At 62.2% G+C, this 23,314-nt stretch overlaps 1 protein-coding gene across 1 annotated transcript in view; it reads right to left on the bottom strand.

Annotated features, from left to right (window-relative positions):
* The window catches only part of PLEC (plectin), a 68,182-nt gene that overhangs the window by 23,740 nt on the left and 21,128 nt on the right, over positions 1–23,314 (bottom strand). Inside the window, exons 21-34 of the mRNA XM_057411174.1 lie at positions 23,049–23,200; positions 22,813–22,939; positions 21,160–21,343; positions 18,111–18,268; positions 17,168–17,346; positions 16,349–16,487; positions 15,914–16,270; positions 15,751–15,834; positions 15,564–15,668; positions 14,894–14,992; positions 10,411–13,791; positions 2,988–9,302; positions 2,300–2,475; positions 1,790–1,982 (exon numbers count right to left, since the gene is read on the bottom strand). Coding sequence (XP_057267157.1) covers positions 1,790–1,982; positions 2,300–2,475; positions 2,988–9,302; positions 10,411–13,791; positions 14,894–14,992; positions 15,564–15,668; positions 15,751–15,834; positions 15,914–16,270; positions 16,349–16,487; positions 17,168–17,346; positions 18,111–18,268; positions 21,160–21,343; positions 22,813–22,939; positions 23,049–23,200 — 11,649 coding nt within the window. The remainder of the gene's footprint in view (positions 1–1,789; positions 1,983–2,299; positions 2,476–2,987; positions 9,303–10,410; positions 13,792–14,893; positions 14,993–15,563; positions 15,669–15,750; positions 15,835–15,913; positions 16,271–16,348; positions 16,488–17,167; positions 17,347–18,110; positions 18,269–21,159; positions 21,344–22,812; positions 22,940–23,048; positions 23,201–23,314) is intronic.

The raw sequence follows: 23,314 nt of genomic DNA, 5'->3' as shown, positions 1-23,314 counted from the left end.
TACCCCTTGTCCTGTCACTACAGTCTCTAATGAAGAGTCCCTCCCCAGCATCCCTATAGACCCCTTCAGATACTGGAAGCTGCTATGAGGTCTCCACGCAGCCTTCTCTTCTCCAGGCTGAACAGCCCCAACTTCCTCAGCCTGTCTTCATACAGGAGGTGCTCCAGTCCCCTGGTCATCCTCGTGGCCTCCTCTTGACTTGTTCCAACAGCTCCATGTCCTTTTTATGTTGAGGACACCAGAACTGCACACAATGCTCCAAGTGAGGTCTCATGAGAGCAGAGCAGAGGGGCAGGATCACCTCCTTGGACCTGCTGGTCACGCTCCTTTTGATGCAGCCCAGGATACGGTTGCTTTCTGGGCTGTGAGCACACACTGAACCTGGCTCATGTTCATTTTCTCATCAACCAGCACCCCCAAGACCTTCTCTGCAGAGACCTCTAGCACCAAGCACCACATCCAACCCCACATCCAGCATCGCATCCAGCTGCACATCCAGCCCCACATCCAGCATCGCATCCAGCTGCACATCCAGCACTGCATCCAGCCCAGCATCAAACTCCTATCCAAAACCACATCCAGCCCCACATCCAATCCCACATCCAGTACCGCATCCAGCACCGTTTCCAGCCCCGCATCCAGCATTGCTTCCAGCCCAGCATCCAACACGCCATCCAAAACCACATCCAGCCCCACATCCAATCCCACATCCAGTATGCATCCAGCACCGCATTCAGCCCTGCATCCAGCATTGCTTCCAGCCCAGCATCCAACACCCCATCCAACACTGCATCCAGCCCCACATCCAATCCCACATCCAGTATGCATCCAATCCCGCATCCAGCTCACCATCTAGCATCACATCCAACACTGCTCCAACCCCATCGTGCTGCACCACAACCCACTGCAGCCCACAGCACAAAGAGCAGCTGGGAGCCATCAACCAACACCAGCGTCACCAGGGCAGCATTGGGTCGAACAGAGCACGTGGAGGTGCTGCTGGTTGGAACATCCTTCACTGCTGCTGCGGCTGCCCCACATGGCAGTGCCAGGACCCCACGGGGTCAGCTCCTGCCCCGCCAGAATGGAGGTGCCAATGGACCGGGATGTCAGGGCCCCGGCGCGGCGCCGCCACTGGCATGACACGCGAAAGCAAAACAGAGAATGAGAGTAATAATCATCATCATCATCATATTAATAACAAGGGATGCGGAGGAACGACAGACGCGGTGGACACGTGGCAAATGGGAGCAGGCGGGAAGGAGGAGAAGTGCTGCGGAAACCCGCGGTGAGTTGCAGCACCGGGCCAGGGGGCCAGGGCACTGCATGGGTGCCCCGGGGCCGGCTGAGGGGCTCTGGCACCCCGGCAGCACCGGCCCCGCTCTCTGCTGAGTGCAAAGGGTGAGGGAGCATGTCCCAGTGTCCTGCAGCGCGGTGCCGGCGGCCCCGGGATGGGGTCTGGGGGCTCCATGACAGCGGTGAGGGGAGTTGGGATGAACATCCAGCCACACTACAACAGAGCGAACAGAAAGATGGGATGAGACAATGGAGACTGGATCATGGGATGGAGCCCTGAGCCCACGCCAGCAGCGCCCGCCCTGCGCCAAGCAGTACCCGTGGCCGAGCAGCACCACAGCAAAGTCCACACCGAGCCATGCCCGGAGGAGACCGACAGCCCCGGACACCCTGGTGTCAGCGCACAGGGAGCACAGCACCGGCTGAAGCCCCAGCACCAACCCAGCAGCAGCCCCAGCTCCAAAGAGGGAACAACCGGAGAGGTCAGCGTTACCTGTGCCGGTGAGCGCGGCCGAGCCACTGCCGCGTCCCAATGTCCCCTCGAACCCGTCCACAAGCTGCCGACACCAGAGACCCAGGTGAGGAGCTCGCCCAGAGGTGCCGCGACGCCCTCGCTGGGGCTGGGGAGAGACGTCTGCCAGAGAGAGAGCGCGTTACCGTGGCACCGGCACCAGTGGAACCACCACGAGGGTCAGAGGAACCCAGCATTCCCAACATGGGAGTGCGCTGGTGTCCACCACCCCGCCCTGCTCGTGGGGTCCTGTGGCCTCCACACCCCTCAGAGAACCCCCGCGGTGAGGGAGACGTGGCGCAGGAACCGCGCATGGAGCCAGCCTGGGTTTGGCAGCGCCAAGCTCGGCACCGGGCTCTGGCGGACGCCCACTCATTCCTTGATAATTATTCCTTGTTAATTCCTTCTCAATTCCTCGTTAACTCCTTGTTAACTTATTAAAGCTGCACTAGCATCAAGAACGGGGCCTTGCACGAAGCACTCCCCAGATACACGGGAAGCAGCAGCAGGCGGTGGCGGTAGCTCACGGCAGACCCCAGCGCAGTGCCGGAGCAAGGCACGGTGGCCGTGGGCTGGCGGAGGCGGCAGCAGCTCTTGGCGGACGACGTGCTGGAGTGCGGTCGGGCCAGTGCCACCACACTTACGGTGGAGGCAGCAGTGACGCGGTGCTGGGGCCGTGCCGGGGCGCTAGGGCAGAGCAGCAGCTCCGGTGCTGGTGTGGAGTGTCAGGTGCGCGGTGCTGGCAGTGTCCTCCTCCTCCCGCCAGCACGTCCGCGGGAAAAGGGTCGTCTCCTCCTTGGGGAGTGGGATGAAGCGGCGGGTTAATTATAAAAGAGTCTCTAAGTGGTTAGATCCAAAAGACAGAACGGTTTTCCTGTTTTCCTGTTGGATTTCCTATTAGTTTTCCTATGTTATGTTGAGTTTCCTGGTTTGCAGCCCTGCCAGGCCATGCCACAGGGCGGGCGTGGTGAGGGGCCGGGTGATTTCTCTTTGAGTACACACACCCCCTGGGCTATGCTGGGTTTCACGGGTTAGTTTTGGTTAAGCCAGGGCCGGCTTTGGCAGGTCATCACCACATTCAACCAGTAACAGGAGATCAGTCCTAGGGAGTAGCAGCAGCGTTGCCACATGCGGAGCGAGCAGGCAGCGGGTTCCTCACGCAGGGGCTGGCGGGTCAGGCCACGCGCAGCGGCAGCCGGTGCATCCCGGCGCGCTCCACGCTTGCCTCCCTCCCGCAGCTCCAGACCAAGGCGGAGGTGAAGGCAGCCACTGCCTCCGTGGGACCCGTCGTGTATCTGCGCCCGAAGCTCGAGGAGGAGTAGGAGGAGGAAGAGAAGGTCATGGAGAAGCCGGAGCCGGTGGCGTCAAAGCTGCCTCGCCGGGAGCCAGAGCGGGAGCCGGTGCGGGAGCCTGAGCGGGAGCCGGAGGTGGAGCCGGCGCTGCTGACGTTGTAGGGGCTGTAGTAACCTTTGCTGGATTGGGAGGAGGCCTCCAGGAGGCGCAGGCCGGTGCCATCCTCCACCATGCTGCGGTCCATGGCGTCCTTGTAGGAGATCTTGAGCTTGGTCTTGGGGCAGGTGAGGTACTTGGAGTAGGTGTTGACGTCGCGCAGCTTCTGGGCCGTGCGCGCGTCAATGGTGCCTTTCTGCAGCGCCTCATCCAGGGACACACGGCCCTCGACGTCCGGCTCGATGAGGCCACCCGTCAGGTACTGCACCTCCAGGAACCGCTGCCCGGCCTCGTAGTAGAGCCAGCCCTTCTTGAGCGCCTGCGCCGCCGACATCTTCGTCTTGGTGCGCGGGTCCTCGAAGCCGTAGAAGGCCTTTTGCGCCAGGTTGATGCGGTCCACCATGAACTTGTCCACCAGGCCCTTGGTCACGGCGTCAGCCACGGTGCACTTGTCGCCGGTGGTGGGGTCAATGATGCCACCGGTGCAGGCCTGAGCCTCCAGCAGCCGCTGCCCCGTGATGTTGTCCACGAGGTTGCGGCGCATGGCCTCAGTGATAGACACCTTCTCTAGGGTGTCTGTGTCCAGGATGCCGGCCACCGGCCCCGTCTCCTCGGTTGGGTCACTCCACATGGATATCTGCGTCCTCACTGGTGCCGGGCTGACACTGTAGGAAGAGGAGGAGCCCACAGAGGACGAGCGTGAGCGGAAGCCGCTCATGTTGCCTGAGAGCATGTCCGCAAACTCAGTGATGGAGAGCGTGCCTGCGCGGTACTGGTCCAGCGCCGACTGGTCAATCAGGCCCTTGCCAATGGCATCATCGATGTCGTACTGGCGCCCCGAGCGCCGGTCGATGATCATGGACTTCACCACACCGTCGGAGGAGGAGGTGGTGATCTCCTCCCATTCACACTCCTGCTCTGACAGCTCCAGGTACGTCTGGTGGTCGATGAGGCCCTTGCGATAGGCCTCGTACACAGACATCTCCTTGCCCGTCTCCGGGTCAACAATGACCACCCTGCGCTTGCGGACAGAGGACTTGGAGGACGTCTTCCTCTCCCGCTTCTTCTCCTTCAGGGGCAGGAGACAGAGGCCAGTCTCCGGGTCAGTGATGCACCGCTCCATGAGCTGCAGGTAGGTGAGGTTCTCCTCCGTGTTGGGGTCAAAGAAGCCCTTGGTGTCGTCACTGGGGTCCAGCAGGATCTCGTTCATCTCCTCGTCAAAGAGGCCCCTCTTGTAGGCAATCTCCACAGGCAGGCGGTGGCTCTCCTCGGGGTCAATGATGCCGCCAGTGGCAATCTGGGCCTCCAGCAGCCGGATCCCATGGTCCTTCAGGATCAGCCCCTTCTTCATGGCCTGGAAGAGGGAGATGAGCTTCCCGGAGTAGGGGTCCCGGTAGCCGGTGACGGCCCTCTCGGCAGAGAGCAGCTTGTCCTTGAACTCGGGGCCCACAATGCCCATGCGAACGGCCTCCTCCACCGTCAGCTTCAGGCCCTTGATGGGGTCGATGACGTAGCCCGTGGCTGCTTGGGCCTCCAGGAGCTCGAACGCGGTGCCGGGCCTGATGATGCCCTTCTTCATGGCCTGGTACACAGAGAGCCGCTCCTTGGTGGAGTCCACGAAGACACCCGCGATGCAGCTGGTGCCCTCCAGGAACTTCTTCAAGCTCTTGGAGACCTCCTCGATGGAGGTGAGTCCCTCCTGCAGGCGCTGTGCAGTGGCCTCGTCCATCACCTGCGAGCGCACCAGCTCCTCCACCGTGATCTGCTTGCGCAGGCCGCGGAAGGTGAGCTTCCGTGCATCGCAGAGTGGGAGCAGCAGGAGCCCGCTGCCCTCGTCCCGGCGGCACCGCTTCAGCAGCTGCGTGTAGCTCAGCTTCTCCTCCGTGGACGGGTCCACGTAGCTTCGCACCTCACTGGGCTCGGACAGCATGTCGTACGTGTCCTTGTTGATGAAGCCCCGCTGGTAGGCCACCTCCAGGGGCAGGTGGAAGCCCAAGTGCGGGTCAATGACGCCGCCGGTAGCGATCTGGGCGTCCAGGAGCTTGAGGGCCTCTTCACTGGGAATGAGGTCCTTCTTCATGGCCTGGAAGATGGATATCTTCTGCTCGCTGTAGGGGTCTCTGTACCCAGTCACGGCCCTCTCGGCAGACAGGAGCCGGTCGTGGATCTCGGGCCCCACCACACCTTTCCTGACGGCCTCGTCGACGGTCAGCATCTCGTTCTTCATGGGGTCTATCATGAAGCCGGTGGCAGCCTGGGCCTCCAGGAGGGAACGGGCCACTTCTGAGTTGATCAGCCCCTTCTTCAGTGCCTGGTAGATGCTGAGCTTCTGCTTGGATGAGGGGATGTAGATACCAGCCACGCAGCCCGACCCATAGAGGTACTTCCAGATGGTCTCCACATCCAGGATCTCCCGGAAGGTCTTGGAGCCCTGCTTGAGCAGATTGTAGATGTCTTGGGAGATGATCCTGGCCTCGTAGAGTTCCTCAGCCGTGATGCGGCGCCGGACATAGTCATAGGAGGTGAGATTCTGCTGCCGGATGATCTCGGTCTTCTCGATGATCTCGATGATGATGATGATCATGCGCTCCTTGGACACACGGCCTGACTTGAACTCCTCCATGAGCTGCTTCCGCTGCTCCTCAGGCAGCAGATCCGAGTGCATGATCTCCCACAGTGACATGGAGGAGCCCGCCCTGCTGCCCACCGGGATGTCCACCTGCGTCTCCTCAAACACCTTCCGCGTCTCTGCCTCAGTGTAGACCTGCGTGGTCTCCACCACTGGCGGCTTCTTCTCGGGCTCCCGCAGTGGCAGCAGGTAGAGGCCGGTCTCAGGATCCTCGATGCACCTCTCCTTCAGCTGCGTGTAGGTGAGGTTCTCCTGCGTGTTGGGGTCGAAGAAGCCCCTGGTGTCATCAGTGGGGTCGGAGAGGGTTCGGTTCATCTCCTCATCGAAGTACCCGCGCTTGTAGGCCACATCCACGGGCAGGCGGTGGCTGTGCACGGGGTCGATGATGCCACCGGTGGCGATCTGGGCCTCGAGCAGGCGGATGCCGTGCTCCTTGACAATGAGCCCCTTCTGCATGGCCTGGAAGAGGGAGATGGTGTTGCCAGAGTAAGGGTCCTTGTAGCCAGTGACAGCCTTCTCCGCAGACAGCAGCTTCTCGTGCAGCTCGGGCCCCACCACACCAGCCTTGACAGCTTCGTTGACATAGAGTTTACGGTTCTTCACGGCATCGATCAGGAACCCGGTGGCTGCCTGGGCCTCCAGGAGGACCACAGCGGTACCGGGCTGCAGCAGGTTCCGCTTCATGGCCTCGTAGATGTTGAGCTTCTCCTTGGTCGCCTCCACATAAACGCCAGCAATGCAGTCGCTGCCATGCAAGAATCTTCTCACTGCCTCCGTATCAGAGAAGTCCTTCACCGACTTCTTGCCCTCCTTCAGCTGCTCGTACTGGGCTTTGGTGATGATGCGGGACTCCACCAGCTCACTGGCCAGAACAGGAGCCCGGAGCCCGCTGAATGTCAGCTTCTCCTGCTTCTTGGTCTCTGCCTCCTCAATGATGGTGATGACGATCTTGATGATCTTCTCAATGGTGACCTTGCCGGTCTTGTATTGCCGGAGGAGCTCCCGCCTGTGCTCCTCTGTGAAGTACTCGGAGTGGATCAGCTCCCAGATGGTCATGGTCTGGCCCTTCATGCTGCCCACCGGGACCTCCACAGTCGTCTTGTTGAAGCACTCTTTTGCCTGGCTGTCAGTGTAGACCTCCTCCTGCTGCGCCTGGATGGCTTGGTCAGACAGGGGCAGCAGGCAGAAGCCGGTCTGCTTGTCACGGCGGCAGGTCTTCTGCATCTGGGCATAGGTGAGGTGTTCCTGGGTGTTGGGGCAATAGAAAGCCTTGGCGTCATCGCGCAACTCGGCCATCGCCTCGTTCATCTCCGGGTCGAAGTAGCCGCGTTTGTAGGCAACGTCGAGCGGGAGCCGGTGGCTGTGGACAGGGTCAATGATGCCGCCGGTGGCAAGCTGGACATCCAGCAGACGCACGCCGGTGTCGCTGGGGATAAGGCCCTTCTTCAGCGCCTGGAACAGGGAAACCGTCTGGCCTGTGTAGGGGTCTTTGTAGCCGGTCACCGCCTTCTCTGCCGACAGCAGCTTCTCGTGCAGTTCCGGCCCCACCACCTCAGCCTTCACTGCCTCATCCACGGAGAAGAGCATGTTCCTCACGGGGTCGATGATGTAGCCGGTGGCAGCCTGGGCCTCCAGAAGGGACAGGGCGACCTCCGGCTTCAGCAGGTTCCTCTTCAGGGCATCATAGAAAGTGAACTTCTGCCCGGTGGACTCCACCAGGACCCCAGCAATGGTGTCGATGCCCTTCAGGTACTGCCGTACGGACTCCATCTCCACCACGTCCTTCACTGACTTCTTGCCCTTCTGCAGCTCATTGTAGAGGTCTTTGTTGATGACTTTGCTTTCCAGCAGCTCCGCAGCAGGCACGGGGGCCCGCAGGCCCTCAAAGCACATCTGGCTCTTCTTCTCACTTTCTTCCACAACTGTGATGATGATCTTGATGATCTTCTCCACCGTGATCTTGCCAGTCCGGTACTGCTGGATCAGATCCCGCCTTTGGTCCTCAGTGAAGTATTCTGAGTTGATGATCTCCCAGATGGTCACTGTCTTCCCTTGGAACTTGCCAAATGGTGCTGTCACTGTGGCCTTCTTGAAGACGTCTTTGGCTTCTTTGTCAGTGTAGACCAGCTCCCTGGCTTTGGCTGCCTGGTCAGTGAGGGGCAGGAGGCTCAGCCCCGTGTCAGGGTCAGTCACACACCGCTCCAGGAGCTGCATGTAGGTGAGGTTCTCCTGCGTGTTGGGGTCGAAGAAGCCCCTGGTGTCATCGGTGGGGTCGGAGAGGGTTCGGTTCATCTCCTCATCGAAGTAGCCGCGCTTGTAGGCAGCTTCCACGGGCAGGCGGTGGCTGTGCACGGGGTCGATGATGCCACCGGTGGCGATCTGGGCCTCGAGCAGGCGGATGCCGTGCTCCTTGACGATGAGCTCCTTCTGCATGGCCTGGAAGAGGGAGATGCGGTCGCCAGTGTAGGGATCCTTGTAGCCAGTGACCGCCCGCTCCGCTGCCAGCATCTTGTTGTGCAGCTCAGGCCCAATGATGCCCTCTCGCACGGCCTCGCTCACCGAGAGCCGCGTGTTCCGTACCGGGTCGATGATGAAGCCGGAGGCAGCCTGAGCCTCCAGCAGCACCAGTGCCGTGCCCGGGCTCAGCAGCTTCTGCTTCATGGCCTCATAGATGCTCATCTTCTCGTTGGTGGGCTTGATCAACAACCCGGCAACGCTGCTCTGGCCCTGCAGGTACCTTCTGACCTCGTCCCTCTGCGCGAGCTCACCAATGCTCACGGTGCCCTTCACCAGCTGCTCCAGGCTCTCCTGGCTCAGGACGCCGGCGTCCACCAGCTTCCCTGCGGGCACCTTCTGCCGGATGCCATCGAAGGCTAACTCGGGCTCACCATTGTGCGCGAGGCCGTCCATCACGTCCCTGCCGTTGGGCATGGCTTGGACGTGTGGCTGAGCCACAGCAACCATGGCCTCTCCTGGCAGGTCGTCCGTCTGGATCATGATCTCACGAGTCTGTGCCAGTGCTGCCTTGTATTCCTCCTGCATCTGCTCCAGCCTCTCCCGCAGCTTCTGGTTCTCCTCTTCCAGAAGCTTCTCCTGGTGCTGCCGCTGCCGCTCCAGCTGCTGCAGCTCCTCCTGCTTGTGCCGGACATTCTCCTCTGCTTCCTTCTGATGCCTCTTGGCCTCATCCAGCATGGCTTTCAACTGCTGCTTCTCCTGCTCCATCTCCTTTTGCTGCCGCTCCTGCTCCGCCTTCAGGTTCTGGGCTTTGTCCACCTCATCTTTAAAGAGTTTCTCAAGCTTCGATTTCTCCTCCTCGATGAACTTCTCCTTCTGCAGCAGCGCATCCTTCTCCGTCAGGAAGCTCTGCTGGAGGAGCTGTGTCTCCTGCTGGAGCTGCGCCTGCTGGGCCACCTGCATCTGCAATGGCAAAGAGGACAGAACGGTCAGATGGCACCGTGCAGCGCTGGGAGTATGGGGGGACATGCACTGCGGCAGCACAGGGCAGGGCTGGCGTCACCCAACTGCATGGGCCCCACGGCAGGGGGTAGGAGTGAACGGGAACAGAGGGGGGTTAGGGAGCTGCAGCAAACAACATGGGGCAGGACAAGCAGGGACGAGACACAAAAGTTCAGCTCTGGGACCCCAACACAAGAGGGACATGGAGCTGCTGGAGTGAGTCCAGAGGAGACCACGGAGATGCTGCAGGGGCTGGAGCAGCTCTGCTCTGGAGCCAGGCTGAGAGAGCTGGGCTGGGGCAGCCTGGAGAAGAGAAGGCTCCTGAAGGGGAGACCTTAGAGCAGCTCCAGTGCCTAAAGGGGCTGCAGGGAATCTGGAGAAGGGACTGGGACAAGGGGTGGACAGAGGGGATGAGGAGAAACGTCTCCAACTGGAAGAGGGAAGAGTTGGATGGCATCTAGGAAAGAAATTCTTCACCATGAGGGTGACTGGACACTGAAAAAGGTTGAAGGGAGAAGCTGTGGCTGCCCCATCCCTGGCAGCGCTCAAGGCCAGGCTGGACGGGGCTTGGAGCAACCTGCTCTAGTGAGAGGTGTCCCTGCCCGTGACAGGGGGGTGGAGCTAAAGGAGCTTTAAGGTCCCTTCCAACCATTCCATGACCCCATGGGTACTGTGGGGTCACGTACCGAGGTGGGAGCTGGGCACAGAGAAGATCAAGGGAGGACGGGCCACAGGACCCCAGAAAGGTGCTGGGGTCACCCCACCACAGCAGGAGCTGCGGCAGCAGGAGCAGGTCCTGCCCTGACACCCACTGTGGGGTTTGCATCGCTGCACCAATGCCGGCTCCACCCACACCCCTGACCCACAGCGTGGGGGTCCTGCCTCACCGGCAGCCCAGCAGCTGGGGTACGGACATGGGCTGGAGGCACAGGCAGTGCAGCAGCTCCGTGCCTGTGCCCGCGCCACAGGGGCTGCGGTGACGGCGGCCAGGACCTGGTTCCGCGTGGCCGGGGAAGGGGAGGAGGTCCCTGCGTGCCACCACTGCTAAGGGGACCCAGTCACCCAGTACCTCCTCCGCCTTCTGCTGCAGCAACGCCGCCTCCTGCTTCAGCTTCTCCTTCTCCTGCTCCAGGTCAGCGATGGCCTGGCGCAGCTTCTCCGCGTCCTGGTCGCTCTGGTGCCGCTGGATCTCCAGGGTGTGCACCAGCGTCATCTTCTCCTGCGTGGCCAGCTCAGTCTGGTGCAGCCGCTCGCTGATCTCCTCTGCCTGCTTCTTGAACTTCTTGGCCTCCTCCTCTGCCTTGGCCTGGGCCATGCTCATCTCCGCCACGTGCAGCTTGAGGCGCTCGGCCTCGGCCGTGATCTCCAGCTGCCGCCGGCGCTCAGCCTCCAGCGTCTTCTGGAAGCCCTCGGTCTCCTCGGCCAGGCGCTGCTGCATCTGTTCCTTGTCCTCCTGCAGCCGCTTGGCGTGTTCCTGCGCCAGGTCCTTCTGCTTCTGCAGCATCTCAGCCTCGGCCTTGAGCCGCGTGGCCTCCTGCACCGCCTGCATCTTCTCCTTCAGCATCTTCTCGGCCAGCGCCCGCTGCTGCGCCAGGTCATCCTCGGCAAGCTGCCGCATGCGCGAGGCCTCCTGCGCCTCCACGCTGAGCCGCGCCACCTCCTCGGCCACCTGCTTCATCTTCTCTGCCTCCTCCGCCAGCAGCTTCTGCGTGTTGTCCTTGTCCTTGAGGATCAGCGCCTTGTTCTCCTCCTCGATGCGGCTCTTCAGCCTCGCCAGCTCCTCCAGCTGCACCCGCACCTTGAAGAGCTCCTCCTCGACCTGCGCCTTCTGCCGCACGGCGTCGCCCGCCTCCTCTTTTAGCCGCTGCAGCTCCTCGTCCAGGATGTTCTTCTGGTGGTCCGTCTCCTCCAGGCGCAGCTTCACCTTGGTGAGCTCCTGCTCCACCTGCGCCTTCTGCCGCAGCGTCTGCTCCGCAAACTTCTTGTGCTTCTCCATCTCGGCGTCGGCCAGCTGCTTCTGCCGCAGCGCCGCCTGCTCGGCCTGCGCCCGCCGCGCTGCCTCCAGCTCCGCCTCCTTGCGCAGCGCCTCGGCCGCCGCCTGCGCCCGCGCCGTGGCCGCCGCCTCCTCCTCCGCGCGCTGCTTCAGCCGCTCGGCCTCCTCCACGCGCCGCCGCGACAGCCCCGCGTCCTGCTCGGCCTGGCCCCGCGCCAGCTCGGCCTCCTCGGCCGCCCGCCGCGCACGCTCGGCCTCGTCGCGCAGCCGCTCCACCAGGCTCTGCTCCTGCTGCCGCACCTGCTGCAGCTCCTGCTCCTGCTGCTGCATGGCGGCCACCCGCGCCTTCTCCTCTGCCGCGATGCGCTTCTGCGCCGCCTCCCGCGCCAGCTGCACCTGCCGCTCCGACTCCTTCTCCGCCAGCTCCTTCTGCCGCCGTGCGTCCTCCACCATGGCCCGGAGCCGCTCCACCTCCTCCAGCGCCAGGCGCCGCTGCCGCGCCGCCTCCTCCTCAGCCGCCAGGATGTCCTGCAGCTTCTCCTCGGCCTCGCGCCGCCGGCCCTCCTCCTGCAGCGCCAGTGCCCGCTGCCGCTCAGCCTCGTGCTCTGCCTGCTCGCGGCTGCGCTGCACCTCCTCGGCCTCGCTGCGGATGCGGCTCAGCTCCCGTTCCAGCTCGCTCTTGCCTGCCGAGGCCCGCTCGAAACTGGCCTTGAGCGCACGGATCTCCTCCTCCACCTGCCGCCGCTGCCGCAGCGTGTCCTCCACCAGCCCCTTCTGCCGCTCCAGCTCGCTCTCAGAGCTGCGCTTCAGCTGCGCAATCTTCTCCTCAATGTCCTGCTTGTGCTGCGCCGCCTGCTCCTCCAGCAGCCGCCGCTGGTACGCCTCGTCCTCCGCCAGCCGCCGCAGCCGCTCGTTCTCTGCCTCCTTCTCCTTCAGCGCGATTTCCGCCTCCGCCTTCAGCCGCGACGCCTCATTGATGGCCGCCAGCTTCTCCTTCAGGATGCGCTCGGCCTCGGCGCGCTGCCGCCCAGCCTCCTCCTCCGCCAGCTGCCGCTGCCGCTTGGCCTCCTCGGAGAGGGCACGCAGCCGCGCCGCCTCCTCCGCCAGCTCCCGCAGCTTGCTGGCCTCGGCCTCCAGCCGCTGCTTCGACTTCTCGCTGCTGGAGCGCGACTCCTCCTCCGCTCGGGCCTTGCTCTGCAGCAGCACCTCCATCTCGGCCCTCAGCTTGGCCAGCTCCTCCTCAACCTCCTTCCGCTTCTGGATGGCCTCGCTCACCTCCTCCTTCAGCCGCGACTGCTCCTCCTCCAGCAGCAGCCGCTGCTGCTCCCCGTTGTCCATCTCCGCCTTCAGCCGGATCAGCTCCTGCTCCGCCGCCAGCTTCTGCTGGGCCGTGCCCTCCGCCAGCTCCCGCTGCTTCTCCAGCTCCTCCTCGGCTGCCTCCTTCTGCCGCAGAGCCGCCTGCTCCGCCTTGGCGCGCTTGCGGGCCTCGCGCTCCGCGTCCTCCTTCTGCTTCTCGGCCTCCTCCTGCGCCAGGGTCTTCTGGTGCGCCACCTCCTCCGCCTGCAGCCGCAGCCGCAGCGCCTCGTTGGCCTTCTGCCGCCAGCGCTCCAGCTCCTTCTCCGCCTCCTCCCGCGACTGCTCGGCCTCGCGCTGCTGCTGCTTGAGGCGCTCGGCCTCCTCCTGCAGCTGCGCCACGGCCACGTGCTCGCGCTGCAGCGACAGCTCCAGCTGCGCCGTCTGCTCAGCCATGGAGCGGCGCCGGCTCTGCAGCTCGGCTTCAGCGCTGCGCTGCGCCGCCTCCTGCGCCACCTGGATCTGCCGCTGCTTCTCGGCCTCCGCCTGCCGCAGGCGCCGCTCGGCCTCCTCCGCCTGCAGCCGCAGCCCCTCCAGCGCCGCCACCGCCTCCTGCTTCTCGCGCGCCGCGTCGCGCTCGGCCCGCACCTTGCGCGCCAGCTCCTCCTCGGCCTCGCGCTTCTTCTGGCTCTCGTCCTTCACCTGCCGGCGCAGGCGCTCGGCCTCGTCCTGCGCCTGCCGCTTCTGCCGCTCGGCCTCCTCGGCGCGCGCCCGCAGGTCGCGCAGCTCGGCCTCGGCGCCCAGGCGCTGCCGCTCCGTGCTCTCCAGCTGCCGCCGGATCACCCGGATCTCCTCCTCCACCTTCTTGCGGCTGGACTCGGCCTCCTCAATCAGCTTCACCTTGGCCTCGATCTGGTGGTCCGAGTTCTGCCGCAGCTGCAGCAGCTCCTGCTGGATGTTCTGCTTCTGCTGCTCCGCGTCCACGGCCACCACTTCGCGCCGGGCCACCTCCTCCTGCATGCGGAGCTGCAGCTCCTGCGCCTCTGCCTCTGCCTGCGCCTTGGCCTTGGCGTGCGCCTCGGCCAACTGCCTCTGCTTCTCCAGCTGCGCCTCCACCTCCGCCAGCCGCTTCCTCTCCTCCTCCTTCAGCTTCTCGGCGGCTTTCTGGAGCGGGAAGGGGGAGCAGAGAAAACAGAGGGGGGAGAAAGAAAGAGATCACAAAGGGATGTGACCGGGCTGCGGCCACGCACACGAGCGCGGGATGCGCCTGCAATGGCTCCGGATCCCGGAGGCGGTGACGCCAGCTCCAGAAGACGCGTGGCACAAGAGAACACAGCTGGGACAGCGGCAGCAGCGCAGCCCCAGGCACCACAGAGAGGAGAGGAACAGAGCAACAGAGCGCAAGCAAAGCCCGGAGCGATGGAGACCAGGAGCGAGCAGCTTGAGCACCAGCATGCCCAGAGCCAGCCAGGAGCCTCCTGCGCTCACTGGGGCTCACCACAACAGAAGGGCCAGCGCCAAAAGCCACCGACTACCTGGGGATGGAGCATCAGGATGAGTGGGACGGAGGGAGCAGGTGGGAGGAAGGAGCCACCAGGAAAGCCTCAATGATGTGGAGAGCAGCACAAGCTCCGGCCTTGCCACCACGCGCCACACGCCAGCCTGAGGCCCTTCAGTGGCCGTGCCATCGAGTCTCATGCCACATGCACCGCAGGCGAGGCAGGCGCATGCCCCATGCCGGGCACATGCGGGTGAGCGGGACCCCCTGTGCCACTGGGCCACGTCCCCTCAGAAAGGCCACAGGAGTGGGGGCAGAGGCAGAGGAGGGTGAGGAGCGGTGCGGCGCGAGGGGGACATGCGTGGGGTGAGTACCTGGTGCAGGGATGCCAGAGTCATTCTGGGCTTTATTTTACCCTCCATTAGCTCCCCACCACCACCAACAAACATCCCCCAAGGCAAAGCACCAGTAAAGCATCTTGACTTGGAGGCACAAACCAAGAGTTAGAGAGGTCACGGAGAGCGGACCCCATGGTGCCAGCACCGTGCAGCCATGTGCCTGCGCTGTGTATCTGGGAAGTGCGTCCTACCACCAGTCCCACCAGAGCTGGGCATCACAGTCCCACCAGAGCCCGGCCACCAGCACCGGGTGCAGCAGAGTTAGGGGCCACGGCAGCGTTAGTGACGGGGCGGCAGCTGCCTCACACCAGCAGCCCCAGTGTTGTGCAGCAGCAAGGATGCAGCCGGCGCGGTGCTGCCGCGCTCCTACCTCCTCATCCTCCAGCCGCCGCAGCGTCTCGGTGATGAACTTGATGTACTGGCTGGTGAGTGTGGTCAGCTCGCTGTACTGCGTCCTCAGGTCCACGTACTGCGGCAGAGGATGGTGGTCAGCAGGAACAGAGTGCCCACAGCACACCATGGCACACCACAGCGCACCATGACACTCTGCGGCACACCAGCAGTGGTGGGGCCAGATGCAGACCAGCCCTGTACCTCCACCTTTGGCAAAGGGCTGTGGCTTCAGGGCTAGGGTTGAGATCATGAAGATCATGGGTTCCCTTCAAGGCCAGGTTGGACAGAGCCTTGGGTGCCATGGTTTAGTGTGAGGTGTCCCTGCCCATGGCGGGGCAGTTGGAACTGGATGATCTTAAGGTCCTTTCTAACCCTAACTATTCTATGATTCTATGGGTTAGGTTTAGGATCAGGGTTGGGCTGGGTTTGTGTTAAGATTAAGGTTATGTTTAGGCTTAGGTTTAGTGTCAGATTAGGGTTAGATTACTGTAAGGATTAGATTAGGATTTGGTGTCAGGGTCACTGTCATGGTCAGGTTGAGGGCTAGAATTCTCTCACCTCCTGGAAGATGCCATGAGGGATGGGGTCATTAGGTTTAGGGTTAGGGGTCAGGTTTAGGGTCAGGTTTAGGCTCGGGGTCCCCTCACCTCCTGGATGATGCTGTCAGACGCGGACTGCACTTTGGGTTTCTTGGCTGGGGATGCCATTGGTTCCACCTGCGCCTTGAAGCTCACGAGCTGCAGCTCGTAGTCCTGCAGAGGATGCATGGCCCATTACACTGTGTCCCAGCAGGACTCCCAGCTCCTCCCCAACAGCCCCAGCCCCACTGCGCACCTTGATGGCGTCAATGTACTGCTTGGCGTGGCGCTGGCACTCCTCCACCTTCTCCTTGTTGCGGTCGCATTCCTCCAGCAGCTCCTGAGGGACAAACAGGGATGAGCTCCGGGAGTGCCGGCGGATCCAGCAGACCCAGCCCCACCGGCTGCACCGCACGTACCTGCTCCTGCAGCAGCTGCTGCCGCACGCTGGCAACGTCGGCAATGGGCACGGCCTGGATCTCCTCCTGCCGCCGGCGCGCCTCCTGCAGCCAGCAGCGCAGCGCGGAGCAGCTCTCGCGGTAGCTCCGCAGCTGCCGGCCCAGCTGCTCCAGGTCACGGTGCCGCAGGTCGGCCTGCGCCAGGACCCCGCGCCAGCGCTCCAGCAGCTGCTGCACCCGCTCCCGGAACCGCTCCAGGTCCACGTCCCGCTCGCTGTGGCCCCGCACCATGCGCTCGTTCACCTCCTTGGCCTTGCTGAGGTCGGTCTCCAAGGTGCTGAAGAGGGGCTGGTGGCCCTCGGCCTGCGCCCGCAGCCGCTGCGGCACACAGAGCAGTGCCGTCAGCACCAGGTCACCCCACAGCCCCGGCACAGTGCTGCCAACGCCATTCATTACCTTCAGCTCTGCCTGCGTGGCCTCCAGCTCCTGCAGATCCGCCGGCACCGTCTGCACGTCCTTCAGCTGGTCCTCGTACTTCCTGAGCAGCTCCTCAGCCCCCTGCGTGCTGTGGATCACCAGCTTGATGGTCTTCAGCCTGCAGAGAGCAGAGACAGGGACAGAGACCATGGGATGGGAGGGAGACACTGGAACGGTCACCGTCATTGAACCATGAGATGGTTGGGGCTGGAAGAGACCTCAAACCTCCTCCAGTACCAACCCCCTGACATGGGCAGGGACACCTTCCACGAGAGCAGCTTGCTCCAAAGCCCCATCCAAGCTGGCCTTGAGCACTGCCAGGGATGGGGCAGCCACAGCTTCTCCCTTCAACCTTTTTCAGTGCCCCAGCACCCTCATGGGAAGAGCTTCCCAAGATCCCATCAACTCTCCCCATTGGAGCCATTCCTCCTCCTCCCATCCCTGCCTCCCTTGTCACAGGCCCTCTCCAGGCTCCCTGCAGCCACTTCAGGCTCTGGAGCTGCTCTCAGCTCTCCCCTTCCCGTAGCAGAGGGGCAGGATCCCCTCCCTGAGCTGCTGCTCCCGCTCTGGGCTGCACCCAGCACACGGGGGTTTCTGGGCTCCAGCGCTCACTGAAGCCGGGTCCTGGGGAGCTTCTCCTCCCCCAGCACCCCAAGTCCTGCTCCTCAGGCCCCAGCCCCTCGCCCCCAGCCTGGGTCTGTGCTGGGATTGCCCCGACCCAGTGCAGACCCCATCAGACCCAGCTCACCCCACCTGATGTCTGCCCCGGCAGGGCCGGGATGTGCCCCGGACACTCACTTCTCCAGGTAGATGCTGGACAGGCTGTAGACCTGCTCCATCTTCTGCAGCGTCACCTCCAGCTCCGAGCGCAGCATCGGGGCTGAGCCGGGGGGCTCCACCTGTGCCAGCACCTCCTGCGCCTCCTCCCCGAGGGAGCCCAGGCTCCTCCTGATGCCCTCCAGCTCCACATGGATTTGCTGCGGGAACAGGAAGGGCCCTCACTCCATGGGACACAGACCCTCGTGCCGGAGGAGAGGAGCAGAGCCCCGAGAAATGTCTGAGCCTGCAGAGCCAGCACAGTGCAGGGCACTGTGCCTCATGCACTGCTCCTGGTGCTGGGCGCTGCTCCGGGTGCTCCATGCACTGCTCTGGGTGCCTCATGCACTGCTCCTGGTGCTGGGCACTGCTCCGGGTGCCCCATGCACTGCTCCTGGTGCTGGGCACTGCTCTGGGTGCCCCATGCACTGCTCTGGGTGCCTCATGCACTGCTCCTGGTGCTGGGCACTGCTCTGGGTGCCCCATGCACTGCTCTGGATACCCCATGCACTGCTTTGGGTGCCCCATGCACTGCTCCTGGTGCTGGGCACTACTCTGGGTGCCCCATGCAAGGCTCCGGGTGCCTCACAGAATCATACAATCATAGAATAGTTAGGGTTGGAAAGGAACTTAATATCATCTAGCTCCAACCCCCCCGCCCTGGTGCTGGGCACTGCTCTGGGTGCCCCATGCACTACTCTGGGTGCCCCATGCACTGCCCTGGGTGCCTCACAGAATTATACAATCATAGAATAGTTAGGGTTGGAAAGGAACTTAATATCATCTAGCTCCAACCCCCCTGCCCTGGTGTTAGGCACTGCTCCTGGTGCTGGGCACTGCTCTGGGTGCCCCATGCACAGCTCTGGGTGCCTCATGCACTGCTTTGGATGCCCCATGCACTCTCCGGGTGTCAGACACACGTCACCTGCTGCTCCGTGATGCGCCGGGCGCATTCCACCTGCGGATCCTTGTCAAGTGGCAGCCGCAGGCGATGGATGGTGCTGGATTCGCAGTGCTGCAGCTGCAGGCTCAGCTCCTTCAGCCGCGACAGGAAGCTCTGGCACAGGGACTCATCCTGCTCTCCTGTGGGGACACCCATGGGGATGGGTCAGGAATGTCCCACTCCATCCGCCCCCATGAGGATGAGTCAGCACCATCCCACTCTGTTCGCATCCATAGGGATGGGTCAGCACAGTCCTGCTCCATTCCCATGCATAGGGACAGGTCAGCACCGTCCCACTCTGTTTCCATCCATAAGGATGAATCAGCACAGTCCCGCTCCATTCCCATCCATAGGGATGGGTCGGCACAGTCCCACTCTGTTTCCATCCATAAGGATGAATCAGCACAGTCCCGCTCCATTCCCATCCATAGGGATGGGTCAGCACAGTCCCGCTCCATTCCCATCCATAGGGATGAGTCAGCTCTGAACCACTCCATTTCCATCCATAGGGACAGGCCAGTACTGTCCCGCACCATTCCCATTGGTAAGAACACGTCAGCACCATCCCACTCTTTTTCCATCCACATGGACGGGTCAGCACCACCCCGCTCCGTTCCCATCCATAGGGATTGGCCATCACCATCCCACTCTATTCCCATCCATAGGGATGGGTCAGCATCATCCTGATCTGTTTCCATCCATAGGGACAGGTCAGTATCACCCTGATCTGATCCCATCCATAGGGACGGGTCAGCATCACCCTGATCTGTTCCCATCCATAGGGACGGGTCAGCATCACCCTGATCTGCTCCCCATCCATAGGGATGGGTCAGCATCATTCTGACCTGTTTCCATCCATAGGGACGGGTCAGCATCACCCTGATCTGCTCCCCATCCATAGGGACGGGTCAGCATCATCCTGATCTGTCCCCACCCATAGGGACGGGTCAGCATCACCCTGATCTGTCCCCACCCATAGGGATGGGTCAGCATCACCCTGATCTGTTCCCATCCATAGGGACGGGTCAGCATCAACCTGATCTGTTCCCATCCATAGGGACGGGTCAGCATCATCCTGATCTGTTCCCATCCATAGGGACGGGTCAGCATCATCCCGATCTGTTCCCATCCATAGGGATGGGTCAGCATCACCCTGATCTGTTCCCATCCATAGGGACGGGTCAGCATCATCCCGATCTGTTCCCTTCCATAGGGACGGGTCAGCATCACCCTGATCTGCTCCCCATCCATAGGGACGGGTCAGCATCATCCTGATCTGTTTCCATCCATAGGGACGGGTCAGCATCATCCTGATCTGTTCCCATCCATAGGGACGGGTCAGCATCATCCTGATCTGTTCCCATCCATAGGGACGGGTCAGCATCATCCTGATCTGCTCCCATCCATAGGGACGGGTCAGCATCACCCTGATCTGCTCCCCATCCATAGGGATGGGTCAGCATCACCCTGATCTGTTCCCATCCATAGGGACGGGTCAGCATCATCCTGATCTGTCCCCACCCATAGGGACGGGTCAGCATCATCCTGATCTGTCCCCACCCATAGGGACGGGTCAGCATCACCCTGATCTGTTCCCATCCATAGGGACGGGTCAGCATCATCCTGATCTGTTCCCATCCATAGGGACGGGTCAGCATCACCCTGATCTGTTCCCATCCATAGGGACGGGTCAGCATCATCCTGATCTGTTCCCATCCATAGGGACGGGTCAGCATCACCCTGATCTGCTCCCCATCCATAGGGACGGGTCAGCATCATCCCGATCTGCTCCCATCCATAGGGACGGGTCAGCATCACCCTGATGTGTTCCCTATCCATAGGGACGGGTCAGCATCATCCTGATCTGTTCCCATCCATAGGGATGGGTCAGCATCACCCTGATCTGCTCCCCATCCATAGGGACGGGTCAGCATCATCCCGATCTGCTCCCATCCATAGGGACGGGTCAGCATCATCCCGATCTGTTCCCATCCATAGGGACGGGTCAGCATCATCCTGATCTGTCCCCACCCATAGGGACGGGTCAGCATCACCCCGATCTGTTCCCATCCATAGGGACGGGTCAGCATCACCCTGATCTGTTCCCATCCATAGGGACGGGTCAGCATCATCCTGATCTGTTCCCATCCATAGGGACGGGTCAGCATCACCCTGATCTGCTCCCCATCCATAGGGACGGGTCAGCATCATCCCGATCTGCTCCCATCCATAGGGACGGGTCAGCATCATCCTGATCTGTTCCCATCCATAGGGACGGGTCAGCATCACCCTGATCTGTTCCCATCCATAGGGACGGGTCAGCATCATCCTGATCTGTTCCCATCCATAGGGACGGGTCAGCATCATCCCGATCTGTTCCCATCCATGTCAGCATCCCATCCCCATCCAGGGACGGGTCAGCATCATCCTGATCTGTTCCCATCCATAGGGACGGGTCAGCATCATCCCGATCTGTTCCCATCCATAGGGACGGGTCAGCATCACCCTGATCTGTTCCCATCCATAGGGACGGGTCAGCATCATCCCGATCTGTTCCCATCCATAGGGACGGGTCAGCATCACCCCGATCTGTTCCCATCCATAGGGACGGGTCAGCATCACCCTGATCTGTTCCCTATCCATAGGGACGGGTCAGCATCATCCTGATCTGTTCCCATCCATAGGGATGGGTCAGCATCATCCTGATCTGCTCCCCATCCATAGGGACGGGTCAGCATCATCCCGATCTGCTCCCATCCATAGGGACGGGTCAGCATCATCCCGATCTGTTCCCATCCATAGGGACGGGTCAGCATCATCCTGATCTGTTCCCATCCATAGGGACGGGTCAGCATCATCCCGATCTGTTCCCATCCATAGGGACGGGTCAGCATCACCCTGATCTGTTCCCATCCATAGGGACGGGTCAGCATCACCCTGATCTGCTCCCACCCCCAGGGCCGTCTCCTCTCCCCCCTCTCCCCTCCCCACACCCACAGGGATGCGGCGGTGCCGCAGGGCCGGATCCCACCTTTCTCGTGGCCACGCCTCAGCCGGTCGTGGTGCCGGGTGCAGGCCTCGTACTCGCGCTGCAGCTGCTGCCGCTCCTCAGGCGCGAAGCTGTGCGAATCCCGGCTCTCCCGCAGGAATTCCTGGTAGTGCATCTCCAGGCTCTGCAGCACCTGGCGGCATTCCTCGGGCGGCAGCGTGCGGAACTGCGGGAGCACCACGCGTCAGCACCGGGATGCAGTGAGTGCACCGGGACACGGAGTGTGTGCATCGGGACACGTGCATCAGAACACAGGGTGTGCACTGGGACATGCATCAGGACACAGTGTGCGTGCACTGGGACACACGTGCATCAGAACACAGGGTGTGCATTGGGACATGCATCAGGACACAGTGTGCGTGCACTGGGACACACGTGCATCAGAACACAGTGTGTGCATTGGGACATGCATCAGAACACAGGGTGTGTGCACTGGGACACACGTGCATCGGGACACAGTGTGTGTGCACTGGGACACACGTGCATCGGGACACAATGTGTGTGCATTGGGACACACGTGCATCGGGACACAGTGTGTGTGCACTGGGACACACGTGCATCAGAACACAGGGTGTGCATTGGGACATGCATCAGGACACAGTGTGCGTGCACTGGGACACACGTGCATCAGAACACAGGGTGTGCATTGGGACATGCATCAGGACACAGTGTGCGTGCACTGGGACACACGTGCATCAGAACACAGGGTGTGCATTGGGACATGCATCAGAACACAGGGTGTGTGCACTGGGACACACGTGCATCAGAACACAGTGTGTGCATTGGGACATGCATCAGAACACAGGGTGTGTGCACTGGGACACACGTGCATCGGGACACAGTGTGTGTGCACTGGGACACACGTGCATCAGAACACAGTGTGTGTGCACTGGGACACACGTGCATCGGGACACAATGTGTGTGCACTGGGACACACGTGCATCGGAACACAGTGTGTGTGCACTGGGACACACGTGCATCGGGACACAATATGTGTGCATTGGGACACACGTGCATCGGGACACAGTGTGTGTGCATGGGGACACACGTGCATCAGAACACAGTGTGTGTGCATGGGGACACACGTGCATTGGGACACAGTGTGTGCGCACTGGGACACACGTGCATCAGAACACAGTGTGTGCATTGGGACATGCATCAGAACACAGTGTGTGTGCACTGGGACACACGTGCATTGGGACACAGTGTGTGTGCATGGGGACACACATGCATCGGGACACAGTGTGTGTGCATTGGGACACGGTGTGTGTGCATCAGGACACATGCGCATTGGGACACACATGTATTGGGACACAGTGTGTGTGCACCAGGACACACGTGCATCGAGACACAGCATGGGTGCACCAGGACACAGCGTGTGTACCAGGACACGTGTGCACCCAGACAAGTGTGGGCACTGGGACTCCCATGTGTGCACCAGGACCCATGCACACACCAGGAGCCCATGTGTGCACCAGGACCCATGCACACACCAGGAGCCCATGTTGCACCAGGACCCATGCACACACCAGGAGCCCATGTTGCACCAGGACCCATGCACACACCAGGAGCCCATGTTGCACCAGGACCCATGCACACAGCAGGAGCAGCAGGGGAATGGCACAGGGCACTCACCGTGAGCTGGGACCAGGCCTGGATCTGCCGCATGTCACGGGTCAGGCACTGCCAGGCCCTGAGGCTCCGCAGGTCCTGGTGCAGCTGGTGCCAGAGCTCCAGCAGCTCCTGGTGCTCAGCTTCCAGCCTGCAGAAATGCAGTGTGAGCAGCGGGGGGCAGTGGGAGCCCTCAGTTGGGGGCTCCCATAGGGCCAGTGGGTGCCGGGGGTCAGCGGGGACCGTGGGGCCGTGCTCACCTCCGCACCGCATCCAGCGCCTCGGGGTTGGGGGGCGGCAGGATGAAGCACACGCTCGGCACCTCAGCCTCGCCGCCGCCGCTCAGCACCTTCCACTTGTGGGGCTGTGCGTTGCTGAGCAGGGTGCACGTGTCCTGCTTGTGCACCGTGATCTGCAGGGCCGGGAGGGCCGAGCATTAGGGGCGGGAAGAGACCTGGGATGCCTGGTCCCTGTGTACCCCTTGACGTGGTGGGGATGGGGGCACCCCTGGGACTCACACACTGGT

The sequence above is a fragment of the Pezoporus wallicus genome, unplaced genomic scaffold, assembly GCF_028554395.1.
Source record: "Pezoporus wallicus isolate ANWC-B61680 ecotype Strahan unplaced genomic scaffold, APGP_CSIRO_Pwel_v1 contig_10120, whole genome shotgun sequence".
Taxonomy (NCBI): Eukaryota; Metazoa; Chordata; class Aves; order Psittaciformes; family Psittacidae; genus Pezoporus; species Pezoporus wallicus.
This window is presented reverse-complemented; position numbering and strand designations above follow the sequence as displayed.